The sequence below is a fragment of the Sparassis crispa genome (genome assembly GCF_003851025.1).
Source record: "Sparassis crispa DNA, contig_000004F, whole genome shotgun sequence".
In the NCBI taxonomy this organism is placed as follows: domain Eukaryota; kingdom Fungi; phylum Basidiomycota; class Agaricomycetes; order Polyporales; family Sparassidaceae; genus Sparassis; species Sparassis crispa.
In genome coordinates, this window is record NW_020939751.1 from 1,782,582 (window position 1) to 1,800,764 (window position 18,183).

At 55.2% G+C, this 18,183-nt stretch overlaps 4 protein-coding genes across 4 annotated transcripts; 1 reads left to right on the forward strand and 3 right to left on the reverse strand.

Annotated features, from left to right (window-relative positions):
• Positions 1-2,195: 2,195 nt before the first annotated feature.
• Positions 2,196-6,982, reverse strand: SCP_0506240 (Plasma membrane ATPase 1; the record flags this gene model as incomplete). The annotated part of the gene is made up of 20 exons (XM_027758681.1): positions 2,196-2,501; positions 2,573-2,622; positions 2,679-2,752; positions 2,807-3,004; positions 3,064-3,243; positions 3,296-3,366; positions 3,435-3,493; positions 3,542-3,691; positions 3,746-3,752; positions 3,815-4,081; positions 4,132-4,309; positions 4,366-4,583; positions 4,640-4,819; positions 4,877-4,915; positions 4,969-4,977; positions 5,035-5,095; positions 5,148-5,256; positions 5,312-5,757; positions 5,805-6,240; positions 6,886-6,982. 20 exons carry the CDS (start codon positions 6,980-6,982, stop codon positions 2,196-2,198), a joined length of 3,135 nt encoding a protein of 1,044 aa, XP_027614482.1.
• Positions 6,983-9,212: 2,230 nt separating this feature from the next.
• On the forward strand, positions 9,213-10,998 carry SCP_0506250 (hypothetical protein; the record flags this gene model as incomplete). Its single annotated transcript, XM_027758682.1, has 6 exons — positions 9,213-9,559; positions 9,615-9,970; positions 10,030-10,245; positions 10,311-10,429; positions 10,486-10,654; positions 10,706-10,998. The coding sequence occupies 6 exons, from the start codon at positions 9,213-9,215 to the stop codon at positions 10,996-10,998; spliced, it is 1,500 nt and encodes a 499-aa protein (XP_027614483.1).
• Positions 10,999-12,154: 1,156 nt separating this feature from the next.
• Positions 12,155-14,261, reverse strand: SCP_0506260 (Sphingoid long chain base kinase 4; the record flags this gene model as incomplete). The annotated part of the gene is made up of 11 exons (XM_027758683.1): positions 12,155-12,391; positions 12,464-12,532; positions 12,585-12,961; positions 13,013-13,041; positions 13,103-13,235; positions 13,289-13,331; positions 13,392-13,606; positions 13,660-13,735; positions 13,792-13,844; positions 13,903-14,100; positions 14,156-14,261. The coding sequence occupies 11 exons, from the start codon at positions 14,259-14,261 to the stop codon at positions 12,155-12,157; spliced, it is 1,536 nt and encodes a 511-aa protein (XP_027614484.1).
• A 766-nt stretch (positions 14,262-15,027) lies between these two features.
• On the reverse strand, positions 15,028-17,489 carry SCP_0506270 (acid protease; the record flags this gene model as incomplete). Its single annotated transcript, XM_027758684.1, has 11 exons — positions 15,028-15,750; positions 15,813-15,916; positions 15,981-16,093; positions 16,154-16,277; positions 16,335-16,408; positions 16,470-16,596; positions 16,654-16,747; positions 16,806-16,875; positions 16,930-16,993; positions 17,048-17,127; positions 17,191-17,489. 11 exons carry the CDS (start codon positions 17,487-17,489, stop codon positions 15,028-15,030), a joined length of 1,872 nt encoding a protein of 623 aa, XP_027614485.1.
• Positions 17,490-18,183: the final 694 nt, after the last annotated feature.

The following is an 18,183-nucleotide window of genomic DNA, read 5'->3' on the forward strand; positions in this document are numbered from 1 at the left end:
GTGACGCGTTGAGTCCCCGCCGATGTAGAACGCGCGTTGCAACCCTGGGTGCATTTCCAGAAGCGCGTCCACAGTGGCAAAGCCAAAACTGGCGTCGAATTACCGTGCCGGAGGCTTGTAAGTACTTCTCAGGCGGCACTTCCTGCAGAGCGCCATGACCCGCTGGACTGTGACGGCCAAACAGCGACCATCGAGGCGGCTAGTCCTTGGCGGAGCCCGAGGACGCTCGTAGCATTGCCCATCACTGAGTTTCTGCGATCTATCGACCGCGCGATCAATAACGGCCGTATCGAGAAGAGAATGCACGGCTTGGCAAGAATCGCTGGAGAATAGTAAGTATCGGCCTCCGAGTCCATACGCCCTTATCCGTGCGCGTATTTGACTACATTCGCTTGCGCGACGTTTGCTTTGCACCGCGAGCGAACCAGTAGCTTGAAGTTGTCGAGCGTCCCCTGCTGTTGGGCGCCTCATAGCCTCGGCAGATTTTCCGAGGGTAGACAGACCAAGGGGCATATTACTGGACCCCGACAAGGAGGCCTTCCCGCCCTCTCTGAGTACGTCCGTACGCTGGTAGCATGGCACGATGCCGTCCGGTTCTTGACTTCACGCACACGCAGGCCTGTCGCCCGCCCGCCGGCCACTGGCTTTCGCCCCGCATGGCACACATGAAAGACATGATGGACGGCGATTCCCTGGCCTCTATCTTGCAGCGCCTTCGAGTCTTCCCTGGTGAAGAGGCGCCGCGCACATCCGGTGACGAGAAGGCGTGCCAGCGTCATTGGAGCGCTCCATGCCGCCGTTCCTTCTCACAAGTCGTTTCGCAGCGCGGCGGTCCTCATGGCTGCACCGGCTGCAAACTCAACGGCGGTCTCATCAGGCGTCGACGCTGTATTCCACGTGCGCCATCGGACAACTGGGCCACTGAGGCGGTGTGTCGGGCAGCGCAGCGACCCGGACATCCACTCAAGGTCTTGGCACTTGAAATAGATATCGATAAGATTAGGGAGAGCAGCTCCACCATCTCATTGATATCCATTTGGGTGCATAAAGCACCCAGAGCTATGAAAGCTATAGCTGCTCAATCCATCGCCACATTTAAGATGTAGTATGTTTGGGTGCTGAATCCTTCTATGTGGGACGTCGACCACGCCATCAGCGTCAACAAGAAATGCTGTTGGTGCTGCAACTGGCTGGGCAGAAACCTGCCCATGCCGGGGCAGGAGCAATTCATCTTACCACTGACAGGCACCCACCGCAAGATCTTCCCCTGGCCCCCTCCACACTTCGGCAACCCTGTCTCCGTTGGAGCAAGAACTTGCGGAGGAGCTGCGGCTGGTGTTCGTGGAGAAGGGCCAGCGCGTCATGCGGCTTGAGCATCCCGTCAGTCCTAATCATCTGCGGGGCCTTCTATCTTCGATGACGAGATCCCTCTCATACCCATCCCCGTCCCGTGGCCCGAGGGAAAGAATAGAGTGTATGTGTATTAGCACCACCCCTTCCGAGGTTCGTCCGACTCCGGTTGGAGTCCCAAAATTTGCTCCACTGCTGCACACACTGCAGCCGTCTGCCTCTGCGAAGGACACGCTTGAGCCATCGTCGTCGACCGGCAGACAGCGCGTTCCCAACGTCTACGCTGTGCACACACAGGAACTAAGAAGACTGCGGGCGGTAGTTACGTCCCGGAGACGAGTAGTGCGAATTCGGCCATGCTCGCTGACTTGGTGGATAGTACTGTGGTTTTGTGGAAGTACAACATTGGAACTGTGGCTGAGACTGCCGAGGAGGTCCCACCTCGGCCAAAGTTTCGAAGTGGAGGGTGAAAAATCGTGGGTTATCTCCAGATTCATCGCTGCTAATATGTTGTCGCTTTTGCAGGGAGACAGCTTCTGACTCCTTGTTTCGTGAGTTGAGCTTCCTGCCGTATACCCTGCTGTCCACGGCCTCGTATCCACGCGATTGTTAAATTGCACCCTAGGGCTGCAGACTCCAATGTCACTCCATGATATCTGTGGAGGTGCGAATGTATAATAAACTACCGTGTAACTGTGTAGAATACAATGTGTAGACGTGTACAGAAATTAGAATATAAGCATCGATACACCGAACCCAGGCTACAAGTATATGAACACCATACCGTACTCGTCTTCTATACATGCTGTCATAAATCTCGTCGAAGCTCACGCCCGCTGCTCGCCCTATACTGGTGTCCGCGAGGGCTGATCCTGCAGCGCGGGCCTGCGTCCCTCCTGCGCGCTCTTCTCGCTCTTAGCGTCGCCGACCTGCGTCTGCTGGCTCTGTGAGTCGGCGCTCGGCCTGCGCTGTTCGTTCTTGGGCCTCCCGTTCTTCTTCTCGTCTTTCTTCTCATCTTTCTTCTCGTTCGTTGACGACGAGCTGCCCGATATCCGGTAGATCGATTCTCCGCGCGAGTCGCGCTCGTGCACGAGCGTGAGCCGCTGCATTTCCGTGATGAAATTCTCGAACTTCGCGTCCTTCTTGCTGCGCTGTAAGGAGAGAACGCAGAGTCATGAGCACAAGCTTTCGATACGGTCAAGCGCGAGAGAAGGACACATACGACACGTCTGCCGATGTTATCGAGCCACCTAAATTTATTGAGAATTATATCTGGCGAACGCCATCAGACCGACTGCGCCGACACCCCGGTTGACTCGTTCACTCACATACGAAGCCGACAACGACAGTCACGCCGAACGCAAACAGCCAAATCTTGATAACCGTGACGATGTCCGTCCATCTGCGAATTCATTCACTCAGCTGACGATGGGCGTAGTAATCGACGGACACGTACCCTCCATGAGGCGCCGGGCCAGATATCCACCCGAAGAGCGTAAACAAAGTGGCGAGGACATCCACGCCAAGGACGGCGCCGACGAGCTGCCACGACGGCCACACGAACGGGCCTGAGTCGGGGCCTTGGCTCATGCGCGTGATCATAATAACCCAGGACTCCGTCAGTGCGACCTCGAGGAAGAGAATTTCCTGTACGCTAGATGAGACGGGATAGTCAGCACGCCGGATACAGGAAAAATGCGAGGAGGAACGGACCTGCCGAAGTTCTGAACGATGCCCTTGTCGGTCAGGAAGAGCGTCCCGCGGATGATCCACGTCCCACCAGCCAGCACCAGGCCCATAACCGTCGAGACAATCCAGACCTTGGGCAGCTGCCAGTCGACGGGCTTGCGGTCAAAGGGGGCATTATCGTAGGCGATGGCGATGGTCGCGACACTGTGATCATACTCAGCACCGCATCACATCGACTCATGGAATGTGAACGCACTCGGCAAAGATGGCGAGGAAGACGATGAGGTCGACACGGATGGTCTCGTTGAGGATGAGCATCGAGAGCATCTGGAAATACCCACGCGACCGTCAGCGCTAGCACGGTCACGACACAAACGCAAAAGCATCGTGCTCACTAAGTAGACTTCAAGATGGATACAAAGTGCAATACGGTACACGATGTACGACTTCATGCCTGCCATAATGTTCAGCAAGATTCGAACACGCTTAAGAGAATACTCACGGTGGAAAATCTGGCGCGCAACCTTGATACTTGTAATGATCGTGCTGAGGCCTTCGTCCAAGAACACCACGTCTGCCGCGGATCGTGCAGCGTCCGAAGCGCCTTCCACGGCAATACCGCAGTCAGCCTTCTTGAGAGAGGGAGCATCGTCTACGGCGTATCAGCATCCACACTCGCGCACGCATATGATCACCATGTACTCACTTACGCCCTATTTTCCACGGGAAAAAAAATCAGCAATGCCTCACACCCAGACACGTCCAGCGCGCTCACATCGCCAGTCATAGCAGTCAAATGCCCGCGTTGCTGCAGCATCTGCACGACCTGATACTTGTGCTCGGGGTACACCTCCGCGAAACCGTCCGCTGCCTCGACGAAGTCGCGCACCTCCGAGCCCGTCATCGATCCGCCGATGAGTCGCTCTGAGTCATACACGTTTGTCCCCAGCGACAGCTGCTTGCACGTCTCGATCGCGATCGCAACCGCGTCGCCCGTGAGCATCTTGATGTGCACGCCCAGGTCGATGGCTTCCCGTATGGTCTGCAACGTGGATTAGCGTTGCGGCGAAGAGAGATGCGAGTTACACTTACTGCCGCGGTGTCCGGACGGGGCGGATCGAACATGCATAGCATGCCGAGCAACTGCCACGGCTGGTCGCTCTCCTTGATCGCCACGCCGAGCGAGCGGAAGCCCCTCTGCGCGAACTCCTGTGCTTGCGCCCGGTACTGGTCGACCGTCTCCTGCGGGAACTGTTGCAGCCGCAGGATCCTACCGAGAAGCTCTCAGCATATACCCCACAGCAGGTAGAAGAAGGATGAACGCACGCGTTTGGCGCGCCCTTCGCACACGTGAACCGCCTGCCGTCGCGCTCGACCTCCGCCGTGATCCGCTTCGACACCGGGTCGAACGGCGTGAACTTGTGCGTCGTCCACCCGGCCCGGAGGTTCTCCTGCGCCTTCGGAAAGTCCTTTAGCCCGATGATCGTCACCTTGTCGATCGGGTCCAGGCTCTTGACGTTGTGCGAGGATGCGAGGACCGCGACCTGCAGAGGTGGGAAGGATGAACTGAGCCGCCGAGACTCGACGGGGGAACACGCACCGTCATGAACCAGTCTGGGTCAACCCCTGGAGCGATGTATGGGTCGTTCAGGCTGAGCTTGTTTGCAGTTAGCGTGCCTGTCTTGTCCGAGCACAGCATGTCGACGCCAGCGAGGGATTCGATAGCCGTCAGTTTCTGCACGATCGCCTTGCGCCTTGCGAGGTATGCAGCGCCGACCGCCTGAAACCAAACGTGTGAGTCCAAGTAGAGCTACTATATCCACCCGAATTCGCGCACCATAGTCGTTGTGGTGACACATGGTAGACCAACAGGGACCTGGACCAAGGTCACTCGATTTGTCTAGCACGGTACGGTCAAGCAACACTCACACCAATGATCTGTGTTTCGGACATCTATCAGCGAACGGCCGCATTAGCAGAAAGGGGACGACTCACAAAGAAGATCAACGCATACACCAGCAAATTATTCTCCGAAGGCTCTGCTATGCCGATGCCTCTGGACCAAAATCAGTGGAGACAAACAACGACCCCTGCCAATCCCCACGCACCGGAAGAATCCGCCAATCCATGTGATGAAGATGAACCCGACGACGAGGAAGAGTAAGACGGAACCTATCCCACCAAGCACGATCTGGAAGTGTCCGCGCTCGTTCGAATCTGCCAAAGCACGTCAGTCATCACGCTCCGTCGAACGAACGAGTGAAGCACGCACCCATGACGAGCTTTGCTGTTCGCCCGACGAAGCTCTGCGATGCAGGGCAGAGCACCAACCCATAAAGCTTCCCGCGCTTAACACCACACGTGTAATACGCCGTGTCGCCGATATACTTGTCCACCGCCAGACTCTCACCGGTGATCGCGCTCTGGTCGACGGAGCACAAGGACGGACCCTTGTCGCGTGACGCGGTCGAGCCCGAGGACATGTTCGAGGACGTCGACTTGCGCCGGGCGAGGGCTGGCTTCGACCGCTGGCCGGTCTTGTCGTTGTAGTCCGCGAGAATCTTCGCATCTGCAGGGATCGTGCCACCCTCCTCGAGCACCACGATGTCCCCGACGACGAGATCCCGCGCCTCAATCTCCTGCTCGCGCCCGTCGCGCACCACCGTAGCCCGCATCGCAATGCCGGCCTTGAGCTGTGCGACGATGTCTCCAGCTTGCCTGTATCCTCGTCAGTCACAGCTACCGATGCATGTTGCGCGGCTTACTTTTCCTGGTACCAACCGACACCGGCGTTCAGGAACAGGATCGCGATGATCACGCCAAAGTCTATCCAGTCGCGCAGGCCAGCCGAAAGGATGACCGCAATCTCCATCACGTACAGAATGGGGCCGCGGAAGTACGAGATGAATTTGAGGATCTGGTTCTCCTCCCGGCTCTGGAGCTCATTGTACCCGAACCCCTGCCGGTGCTGGTCTACTTCCGACGACGCCAGTCCGCGCGTCATGTCCGTCTGCAGCCACTCTTGAGGGACCTTGCGCTCTTGCTTCCCGCCCTTCTTCACCTTTTTCCACGGCGCGTACCACAGCCGCACCATCTTGCCCTCGTCCTTGTCTTCCTCCTCATCTTCCCCATGAGACAGTTTTGCGGCTTCGTCATGTGCATAGTGTAATAGAACGTCATATTCATCGCCACCTTCGTATGCTGCAATATGGCAAATGTGAGGAACGTAAATGTAGACTGGGAGAAATATCTTGGTAGAAAAACGCGCGCACGGCGACGTCACGTCTGTAAACCCGTAGAACACCAGTGCCTGCACAACTGACACAATAGGTGTCGAGATCGTCTCCTCTTCATAAGCATCTCTCGTCTGCCATGCAAGGCAGCGTGGACGCTAGAGCTTCAGTTCGTGTACAGAGCGTCCCAGACAAAACATTCTTGGGAGTCTTAATGCAACGGCTCTACCACAACTAGTGCTGCACCTACACCAGCGACGAGAACCACTCAAGGCAGTCGCACCCGTGCATCAGTACAGCTGTACCGTCAGTCGCAAGACACAGAATGGGGCTCGCGGAAGGTAGCACCTGCTCGACCACCTCGCATGAACGCCTCAAACGTCACGACTGCGTGGGGTTGCGGAGACCGGGAAAGTGTCCTGCACGGATCATGCACCGCGCCACGACCCTAAAATCCCATTCCGCGCGCAAGGGGGAGTTGATAGCACAAGCCGGTAACGAAGTCTGATCCTGCAGCATTGAAAAAACAGAGAGGAAACCGAATGCAAACCAAATGCACAGGAACGCAAAAAGCGCCAACAAAGTGAAACGATCGACTAGGAAATGCACTCACGATTTGGCTTCTCGTTTGCGCCGACCGCGGAGCCGTTGGCAGCCGCCGCCTCCTCGTCCGTCGGGGGGCTCCTTCGTCGTCTACTGAACAGGCCCATCGCAGCGATGGTTGTAAGGGAATAGTTACGAAGAATGGAGTGGAAGACGGTGGGGCCTTATGTGAGACCAGGGGCGCCCAAGGCCGGCGTGCACGGCATGGAACAGCAGCATCGAGGTATTGGCTGGCCCCCGAGTGTAATAGCACAGTGAGTCGGAGCTGTGAGCGGACGATGACATATCCTTGCGTCAGGTCTAAGATTAGAATCGCCCTAGGGTTAGGGTCTCACGCTCCGCCCACGTTCCACAGCGAGCGCGGCGCATGCGGCCCGCTGATGCAGCAGCGTTGCACATGCCTGAGCGCGTGAACCGTGCCACCCTCGCCGCTCGTTCGCTGCCCAGATTGCCTCTAGACCAGTCACAGCGTCAGCACTTCGCGGCGACCTCGCTCACCACCTTCCGCGCCGAGTAGGCTGGAGCGTCGAGGGAACCCTAGCAGTCACCCAGTGGAAAGAAAGCATCACTCCGAGTTTCATCCGGCAAAACTTTGCCCACCGCGGAGCCGCTGCCACTTTGCATGGAAGACGTCGCCTGACGATGGGCACCCATAGAGAGACGTTGGCTTCACCGACGCCTTCCTGGACGCTTCTAGCATTCATGGCTGTGTAGTTGTTGCAACTTACCGTCCCGTTGCGCGCGTGGTCGAGGGTGCAAAAGTTACATCAGCTACGGGGGCGGTCGTCCGGGCACAGTGCTGCAGTCGGCACAAAGTAATTCTTTAGAGAGTCCCACGCAGTGCATTGGAGAGGAAGACGGTCATGCAAGACATGAATGTTCTAGATTGCAGCTGTCCTGTACAGATATGGGAGCACAGCGGTAGAGACTCTTGGGAACAACGACGGTGTTTCAGTGCAGGTCAAAGAGCAACAGCGGCCGGGAAACGGCGTACGTTCAGGTTCCTGGCAACAATTAACTCTCAATGATACAAGTCTCAGCCTTCGGGCTCCTCAACTCGTGTCTTGTCATAGGGCACAGCTTTAGTTTCACTCTCAAGAAAGAATCACTCTGTTCCACGGTGGATTGATAGCTGTTGAGAAATGCATAAGTACGATGGATGCGCTGGCGCCCAAAACGCGATTCGGAAGAAATTACACCCAAGCAGATCGTCCAGACGAGCGTGACCGCGATACGATGTTCTTGCCACGTTCTACAGTTCCGTGCGTCGGCATTCCAGCTATCCAGATCTCAGCAGTATGTCACCGTACGTACTTGTTCCCGCTGCTGCGTCCATACACCCGGTGCGCGCTCAAGACCAGCCTTTTGAGGCACCACCGCGTGAATAGTAGTTGCAGAGGAATAACGCAACATGGGGGAGCTACCAGTTATCCAAGCGTTGTGGGAGGGGAATGGGGTACTTTGTGGAAAAGGTGCAGCGACGCGTGGAGTCCGAGAGGTCGATAACTTGAGGCGAGTGCCTATTAGCGGTGTGACAACGAGGGTGTGACGGATCGAGATAGTGGCGGCGACAAGCAGAGTGGCCAGGAAACTTCTAAATAATGTCTGGACGTGACGAAATTGTCGATTGGGAGCTTAGATCTCAGATCTTAGAATTGGAGAAGAAAGCTGGGAGGGGAAACTAGCTGGCCAGGCCATTCGACGGAGGGCAGGGCTCGTTATATACGTGCGGCGTTTGCCAACCCAAACTCAGCTTGAGACCTTGGATCCACAGGCTCTGATTTGTGCCACACGAAGAGAGGAATGAGATAAGTAGAATGACATCGATGACAAAAGAGTTAAGTGCACATCCGAAAGGGGAAGGTAACTTGCTAAGAAAGGAAACTCTGAGAAACGGCGAAGCACCCTTTTACGCGTCTATTTCGAAATCCAACAGAAGTGGGGTTCTGCACCTTGTTCTGTTGCCTCTGTGCGTTTCGGCTTTGTCAGTTGGCGTTGCGTCAGCGTGAAGTAAGCGCGATTGGATACGTGTAGTGCGTGTCAAATAATATTTTGTTGCATAGCTGTGTCTCACTGTTCAAACCCTCAAACGTTCAAGAAACATACCATGATTTTCCTCAACCGTGTAAAACGATCACAATACTCCCGAGGTACGTAGCGAACAATGGCGCCCTGCCGAATTGTTTCTACACTCCTTTGATGCTACATATTTGGCATTGTGGGCGTTGGTGTGAGTCAGGGGAAACGCCCGCGGTGCCGAGCGTGTTGACAACAAGTCGACAATATCTTCCTTCTAAAGCCGGTGGGAGACATACAGGGAGCCAGTCCTGGGTTTAAATGTTGCGTGGTCGTTTTCTCTCTCTCGTACACCGTTCACACCGTAGTTCCCTAAACAAACCGGCCTGGCGATCCAAACAGGCACTATGCTGTCGCGCACCTCGACGGAGGATTCACACGGCGCCTTCAACTTCCGCTTCCACTAGTGATGCTCAGGGAACTCCTGCATCTGCTGAGCACACTACTGTGCAGTTCTACGAAGAGCCTTTCGCGCTCGACGTCCATCAAGGATTCGGCTATGCCAAAATCAACATCGGCGACCGCCTCGGGCCCAACGATCGTTTGGAGATCCTGCACAAACTTGGCTGGGGGATGTACGCCACAGCTTGGCTGGTCAAGGACTACGAGTTTGTTTTGTCCGCATGCTGTTCAGTCGTCGACACAGGCTAAGTGTTGTCTCAGGCAGAATCGGTACCTAGCCATGAAGATCCTCACCACGTACGGCACGCACCTCGAGCGCGGCGAGGTCAAGGAGCACCCGCACATGCACGAGGCGGACATCATGCGCGCGGTTTCGCGGCAGACGTCGTCGCCCGGTGCTCAGCACTGCATCCAGCTCGTCGACGCGTTCTACATCACCCGGGAGACCGGCAACCACCTGTGCCTCTTGACTGAAGTAGCTGGAATGAGTCTGGATCGCCTTCAAGTCTTGATTACTACCGACGGGGGCTTTCCCACCGACTTGGTCAAGCTGTTCGTAAAACAAATATGTCTTGCTCTGAATTATCTGCACACGGAATGTCGTGTCGTGCATACCGGTACGGCATTCCCTGCGGTGCTCTCGACAAATTCACACAGTAACGCTGGATCGCGGTAGATATCAAGTGCAGCAACCTGCTGCTGAGCTTCCAACCCGAAATCCGCGACGAGGTCGTCGCGGCGCACCTGAAATACAGGCCAGTGCGGCGGCACCCGGTTAACACCGTGTGCGACATCATGGAGGAGACAATCGTGTCCGAGGCGCTCCCGCTCCCAGGTTTCGATGAAGTTCCTCCCCTGAGTTGGATCGTCAAGGTGGCGGACTTCGGGTCAGGTAAGCCCTCTCTTGTGTGCCTGATATCATCTCCACTCTGATGAGGGCCGTCTGCGCCTTCCCAGCGCAGTGGCTGGACAACAGAAGCACTGACCACGTGCAGGCGGTGGGCCTCCGCGCGCCCGAGGTCCTCCTGGGGCGCGCGTGGGACGAGAAGGTCGACATCTGGTCGCTCGGATGCATGGTCCGTGCACCTCTATCCAGTTGGTCGTTGAAAATGACGCACTTCGCGACCAACAGGCCTTTGAGCTCTTGACGGGCAAAAACCTATTTCGCGCCGAGGCGACGCGCACGTGGGCGGAAGAGGAGGACGTGTTGGCAGCGCATCTGGAGACGCACCAGCTGACGCGGTTCCCGCCGCAGTTCTACGAAGGGTCCAAGCACGCTGAACAGTATCTGAACGAGGACGGTGCGTTCTCCCGTGGCACCGCTCGTCCCAGTCCCTGCTCATGCGCAGCAGGTACGCTGCGCAAAATCCCCGAGAGCATGATCTACCCGAAGACGCTCGCGCGGATCCTGTCGGTGTACAAGGTACCCATTAACCTGGACGACCCAGAGAGCGTGCGCGACCTCGCGGTATCGTTCATAGAGCGCTGCGTGACGCTGGACGCTAGCGAGCGCGCGACGGCAGCGGAGCTCCTGCAGCACCCCTGGCTGCAGCGGGTGGGGGAGGAGTGCGACAGCAGGCGCTTGGCCAAGAGGATACACTTCGGAAGGGACACCATGACCTTGCCCAATGAGCCTGCGGAGTGAGTTTGTCGACTGCTGGCAGGTTGGTAGTCGCAGGACATGCCTAGTTTCAGAGATCAACTCCAAATCCCTCCTCTTTAACCACAGTACACTAGGGCATCGAAACCCGATTCCACTCACAATATACCGTCATGCGAATCAACCAGCGCTAGCCCGACCTTACTTAAGTAGAACGGCAATATGGAGATATGCTTTCGCGCAGCCTGACATGGACAGCCGACATGTCTATTTTTGGTGATAAGGCTGCAAATTACATAGAACGATCTGAATCGGAGATCTCGAATGGCGCTGGTTTGGTAGTTGTGACACATGTTCGCGTCACGCCTACTCATCAGCAAAAGTCAACTTTTGCTTACTGGTGTTATACCCTTGATTAAGGAAAAATAAGGGATCCTTTTTCTTATTCCTCCATTATTCACTCTTATCAGCTTTAATTGCCCAATTAAGAATGGAGACCTCCTTAATTAAGGAGATAAGGGAGCTAAATGGAGGTAACCAAAAGTTGACTTTTGCTGTAGTGGCTTGATCTGTGACTCGCAGACTCAGCATGTTTTCGGCCTTCGTCAAAACTTGCGGGAACAACTTGGAGATATACTAAATCACGCATTTCCTGATACAGTATGTTGCGCACTTATAACGCTATCACCCTCTCGGCTTTTGCATTGCACATAGTGTGTATTCTGCCAGTATGTTGTCATCATGTTGCATTATGTTGTGCTTGTTGCTTTCGTGCAGTCTGACCGTAAGCCCTTATGGATCATTTGTATCGAGGCCCTCGGCGACGATAATTTAATAATCACGAACGCTGGACTTGAGTGGTGTCAGCATCGGCATATATTAATTGGTCAAGTCGTCGTTAACTTCTGCATCGTGCCGGTCCGACATTACACAGAGTCATACTACATAGTACGTTGACGCGGGCGACTACATGCTGACGAGTGTACGAAAGGGGAAGGAGAGTTGCCCAGTATAGTAACATTAATAGTTACCAGCCAGGAAGACAATCCTCATATAGTAGACGGCACTGTTTACTAGGAAGCTGATCCACCACTTCCGCGTACATCCACATATCTGGGTATAGCGCAACAACTTAAACAATCTACTACACTACCGGCCTCTACAAAATAAAAAATATCCAGTCCCCGACATAAACTCTACTCTAGCTTGCACATACGAAGCAACCCGCTTCCTCGTCATCCGTATCCTTCCTAGTTTCATAGTCGCTAGGGAAGTCGAACTTGGCTTGGTAATATCCACACGGACTAAGCAGCGTCGCGAGCCCGCGATGCACCTCCACTTGGAACGGTGCGAATGGATATGCCTCGCCGTCGACGGCGAAGCATCCGCCGGGCTTGTACGGCTCGATGCGGTACGCATGCGCCTTGAAGTAGTGTTGCTGTGGATGCATTGCATCAGATCAGATCAGCGCTGAACCAACCGGGCTAGCTGGCGCCAAAGGAAAACGCACATGCTCGAGCCAGAAGTTCCCGCCCTGCGGCGCGGTGGAGATGGACTCGAGCAACTCCCTGCGCGAGCCCTGCCTCTCACATGAGCCAAATGCATGCATACAGAGAGAAGGCAGCACGTACCACCTCCTGCGCTACGACGTCGATGAGCCCGTCATCGGGCACGGACACAGGAAACTGCATGAATTCGCGCGACACGAACGGGCCCTTGCCCGCATACACGTACAGCAGAGGGCACGTGAGCGTAATCCACCCGTCCGTGTCCGCACTCGACGCGTAGTCCAGCGCGGGCAGCGCCGCCGTCGATGCGGAACCCGGATCCTTGCCGTTCGGGTCGACGCTGGTCGCGCTTCCATAGCTTGGTGATTGCGAATGATGGGGGTTGGACTTTTGCGGGAGGAAACGCGCGCGTGAGGCGTGAAGGGCGTGTACCATCTGGGTCTTGTCAGACTCTGCGACTTTGACGGAGAGCGTTACCGGGCAATGCTTCATGGTGATGACTGGGGTGCATCAACGGTACTTCCTGGGTCAAGATAAGGGAGCAGACGTACCTCCGCGCAGGAATCCTAGCAAGAAGCGTCTGATGGTTGTAAAGGACAGTCAAGATGGCTAGGGTTGGTGCAAGGAAGCGCAAAGCTCACCCAGAACCCAGGAATCGCATGTTCTCGGTCCCCAGATCGACGTCAGCCAGTAGACCAACTGTCTGTGTCATAAACGAGTATACCCGCTCGGTGTTCTGCTGCACCGACATCAAGTCCACGCTCATCGGCTGGCCTACGAATTCCCCATTAAAGCCGGATACACTATACAAACGGTGCAGGACGGACCTTTGACAGCGTTCAAGGCCGCTGCAAAGACGTCGGACCCATCCTGAAGACAAGAAGTAAGCACCCTTGAGTCACTACGCTGAAATCTGCGTAGACGACCGACCTGTATCCCAAGGAGATCCAGCGACAGTCCATTTCCCGATCCGCACGGTATGGGCGCAACAGGGGTGCGGAATGCCTTCTCAGCGTCCGCGCGCGCGGCGAAACCGTTCATCACCTCGTGAATGAGCCCATCGCCCGACACGGTAACGATCGCGTCGAAGTCGTCTAGTGGGAGCTCTTTCACGATCTCTGTGGCGTGCCCGCGATCACGAGTGACTGGATTAGTGCGTATATGCGTCAGATTGTTGGAGGGGAGGATAGGGGCGTACATGTTACGTCGACGAGGCAGCGGGAGGCACGGAGGACTGGCTCGACTTTCTTTGAGTAGTTAGAGACTGCGTTTCCCTGGCAGCGTAGCTGATAAGCAACAAATGTAGCGCAGGTACAATAACCATACATACAGAGCCGCTGTGAGGGTTCACCAGTACACGCAGTCTCCTCTGGCGCTTGGTACCTACAACTCAAGCACATTAATCACTATACTCACGCCGCGAGAATAAAACCAGAATTACCTGCATATGCCGCCGTCATGAGCAGATCCGTAAATGCACACGCAGTGCCCTCTTCGCCATGCGCGCACCGGCCGTTCAGCTGGACAAACGACCACGCTGCCTTCGCGCTCTTGCGCACCAGGAGCGAGATCTCGACCATCGTCCCAGCGCACTCCGCCCACAGCACGTTTCTCGTATCAGTCTCGTATTCTTTACGATCTGAACGCATTGCAGTGTCAATTTTGGACAGGGTCGAAGAACGCGCCCGACTCACTGAAGTGACCAGTGCGCTGCACGCACAAAAACGCATCCGTCAGCGTGAGTTCGATGCACCCGCCGCGCACACCGGAAAGCTTGAGTGTGTGAGATGTGCGAGCCATCCCTGCACACACGTTTCGTCACCGAGACCAACCCACTTGCCCAGTCGACGAGCAGAGTACACCGTGCACACGACGAGAAAGCCCCCTCGAAGTCCCGAGTTCCTGGCGGTGTTATACCGACTACACGCCAAGGCTCTGAGACGTGCACAACGAGCTAGTGGGACCGCGTGCCGAGGACTCAAAAGAGATTTCCGGCATGAAAGGCCCCTGGCGGATTGCGCCAAGTTATCGCCAAGAATATCATATGCCGCTGCGGAAGCTCTAGACCCCAAGAGATCCCCACGTCTATTAGTAACCTAATTCTGCTGACACCACTCCCGCCGGATGACATCTGGCCCGGCGACTAACGCTGCTTGAGCATCTCCAATCTTCAACTCTTTCAAGAAGACTCCGAGTACAGTCGTTGTACTGAAACATAGGTGAACGGAGCTTATTGTTTGTAGATCATAGACAAGAACGCACTCCTACGCACGAATATGCGCACCTCTCCGCAGTCATGTTAAATCGCCCGGATCGTACTTACTTTACTTGGTGGTAGTCACTTAGACAGATCTCAGATCCATGGTTTGGCTTCGGCGCTATAATTGAGCTTCGCGCATGCTACAAACATACACTCAACGAAAGGCTCATGATGGATTGAATGTGTCAGACAGCGTATAAAAATGCCGAAATAGTCCCACCTGCACAATTCAACAGAATAACAGAAAACTATTGAACCATACAGCGATCCAAGACTACTAGTCTCTCACTCGAGCCTACCGCGCAGTCAATGTCGCCGCGCACGGTCATTATACGGTACCCTGGAATCCTCGTTCGGCTGATATGGCTGGTCGTTGAACGGTGCTGGGGGATACTCCATATTCCGCACTGCGTGGTACCGCGGGATACGCCCATCTAATACAAGCTTCGCAACAATCGCGACAAGCACGAGGAGCGTCATGATCACCAGGCCAATGATGATGTATGCGTTGCGCGCGAGCTGGCTCGTGTCGACCACAGGTGAGCTGGTGGTACTGACGAGTGCAGACAGGAGCTCTTCGTGCTCCTCGGGCTCTTCCTCTGGCCGGGCGGTGAAGTGTGGGCGCCGAAGCGAGGTCATGCGGTTCGCACGAATGCCTGTCGGAGCTGGGTCTTCGTGTGTGACGGACTCTGGAAAATTTTCTGCTGTTTCTGAGGAGGCTATGGGAAGGTACAGCGTAGTGCTCCTGCTGTGCGTCGTAGGGTCCAAGGAACTCGTCGCGAGAGGGACGTTGGAAGTGATGACACCGGATGGAGAGGTGAGCGCAGCTTCCCTGGAGGCCGCAGAAGCAGTAGACGGGATGTTGGTACTAGAGATGGCGAGCGAAGATGAAACGGCGATGCTTGGGACCACGCGGGAACTTGCTGACGAGATCGGCGCCGATATTTGGCTGACCTGCGACTTGAAATCCATGATGCGGAGCGTGTTCAGGCCTTCAAACTGCCCCCACGCCTTGTTCGAATCCGTGATCTGCGCGAGGCCGCAGTGTGGAGTGAGAACATACAGCTGAGAGAGGAGATGCTAGTACGCACGGAGAGGAACTGCATGTACGGCCCGTACTCCGCCTTGTTGGTCCAGTTGCCGTAGTGAAACAGGGCGTAGATGTTCCTCAGGAACGTATCGCCCAGAAGGAAGTCTAGGATGCATGGAAAGAACACTACTAAGCAAGAATCACGGCTCGGCCAGGAGGAGAAACACACCAGTGCCTGATGACTTCGGGTTATACACGATGGAGCCGACACAGTAAACACTGCCGTCTGAAGCGATTCTGGGCATGATGGCGTCGAGCGGATCGATGGGGTAGATGGCTTCGCTGTTCGCAGTCACGGTCAACCAATGGCCAAAGCACGACAAGGATTCTGAGCGCACTTACCCGAACTTCATGCTGATGTTCAACTTCGTCGTGCATGGCAGCTCGTACCCGCCAAATTCCGCGACGAACTTCGCGCCGGGGACGCCCCCATACATTGCGTCAACATAATAAGGCGGCGCGCCCGCTGCGAGACAACTTCATCAGTGTTCCTGCAGCTCGCAGCTCAGAATAGAGCACTCACTGGTAGTCGTACCGGTATCAACAACAGCGAATGTCTGGTTCGCGTTTGGTGCGATCCACGGGGTGCCATTCAACCTGGACATCATGCAAAACACCTTAACGACCTTTTCCGAAGCAGAGGTGGCATGAAACGCACCCGCCCGAATGGCCAGTGAGGAACTCGCCGTTCACGTATATGCCGTCTAAGAACGTGAGCCAGGAGTCCGCAACTACAGGAACTTTAGGTGCCTCCGAGATCGCCGCGTACTCGTCCACGAGTTCCGCTTCAAGGTAAGCGAGCGCGTCAGAGGGTAGACGTGCACCACGGAACATTCACTCACATATGGTAAAGTTTCCTCCAGGAGAGTCGACGAAATCCGGTCGTGCGAGCAGGACAGTAAAATAAGGGTCTTGATCGGATCCGTAGTCGAATACCTGAAGAACATGGAGACGCCTCTGTATTCCAGCAAACAGAGTGCGCATAGGTACTGACGTTGTTCATGAATGGTGTGCCATCATACGAGGTGTTCCCCAATATTCGGTGTATCAGAGAATAATTCGATCTGAGGGCAACGAAGATAAGAGAGGGGTTGATCAGCTCGAACGGCTGTACGCACGGGCCAAGTCCTAGAGACCCATCGATGATACCGTGGACCGTATAATTGCTTGCAACAGAAGACACTGAAGACAAATAATTCAGAAAAGAAGATCTATTTGTAGGAAAGGGTAACACACCAAGGGCCTGTCCCTCAACGGTGTACCCGCCGAGTGAGACATTTCCAAGCACGATCGGTCCAGCGACCGGGGATCCGTCACTAGTATGCACACGCATTTTGACCGTGATATCGCAATTAATACAGAACGCGCAAGTCACTCACGCATACGTGGAACTGTAGTTGTAACCTGTATTGACGATGCCGGGCAGAGTGGCATCCACCCAGAGGTCTGAGCTCCCAGTACCAAGCGCGACGTGGTACGGCGCTCCCTGGATATGAACCGTCACAGTATAGATGCTGCCAACATAGGTGAGCCCGTAGTAGCTGTTCGCGTTCGTCTGGTTCACGGTGACAGTTGGTGAGATTGCTGAAGCGCCGCGGTGCTCGAGGGGAAGGCGGAGAGCACCACTGGACAGTAACAAAAAAGCAGAAAAAATTAATTTGGAGAAAAATCCGAACATATTAGCCCAGTTGAAGGCTTGGGAGGTACAGAGAAGCTCCGATCTGCGGGGACGTCATTATATATGTGAGCTTGTTACTCTGTCGGCGGACGATGCATGCAAGCGGTATGGGCTGTGCAGAAACTGTACAGTACATCCTAGCGTTCGTCGCAAGCCTGTGTTATTGATGTGTTTAGCGAGCGGTCTCCAACGAAAGTCCCTCCGGCTGAGTCGATCTGCACGTTGGTCAACATGTCATTATCATTTCCTTGCAGTAGCTGGATGCCACATACCTCCGAACGTCTGCAGCACTCTATTTCACCTTCAGTGCTACAAGATAGAATTCAGACCAATTTTCATTCGCGTTTCCTGAGTGGAACTGAGCTGTGGACAGTTCGGGCTTACCTCGGCCAAGCCCCGAAAGTCTGGTTTCAGATCTCAACTCGGAGGCGAAGGAGCTGAAGCCCGCTAGTTAGCTAGAAGTAAATTCAGCGGGGCCATGAGATCGTTGGGGCGGATTTCTGCCACAAACTTGACAGATTGAGACACTGTTTCGAATGCGGCAAGTCGCGGAAAGCAACATCACTGGGCAAAACGCGTCTGTGGCGAAATCACGTGCACAGCCCGCCGCGTCGCGCGATGACGGGCAAGTAACTGGTAACTTACTTACATCAAACTTACATACAGCTTGACACAACTTTGCACTGGCCCGGAG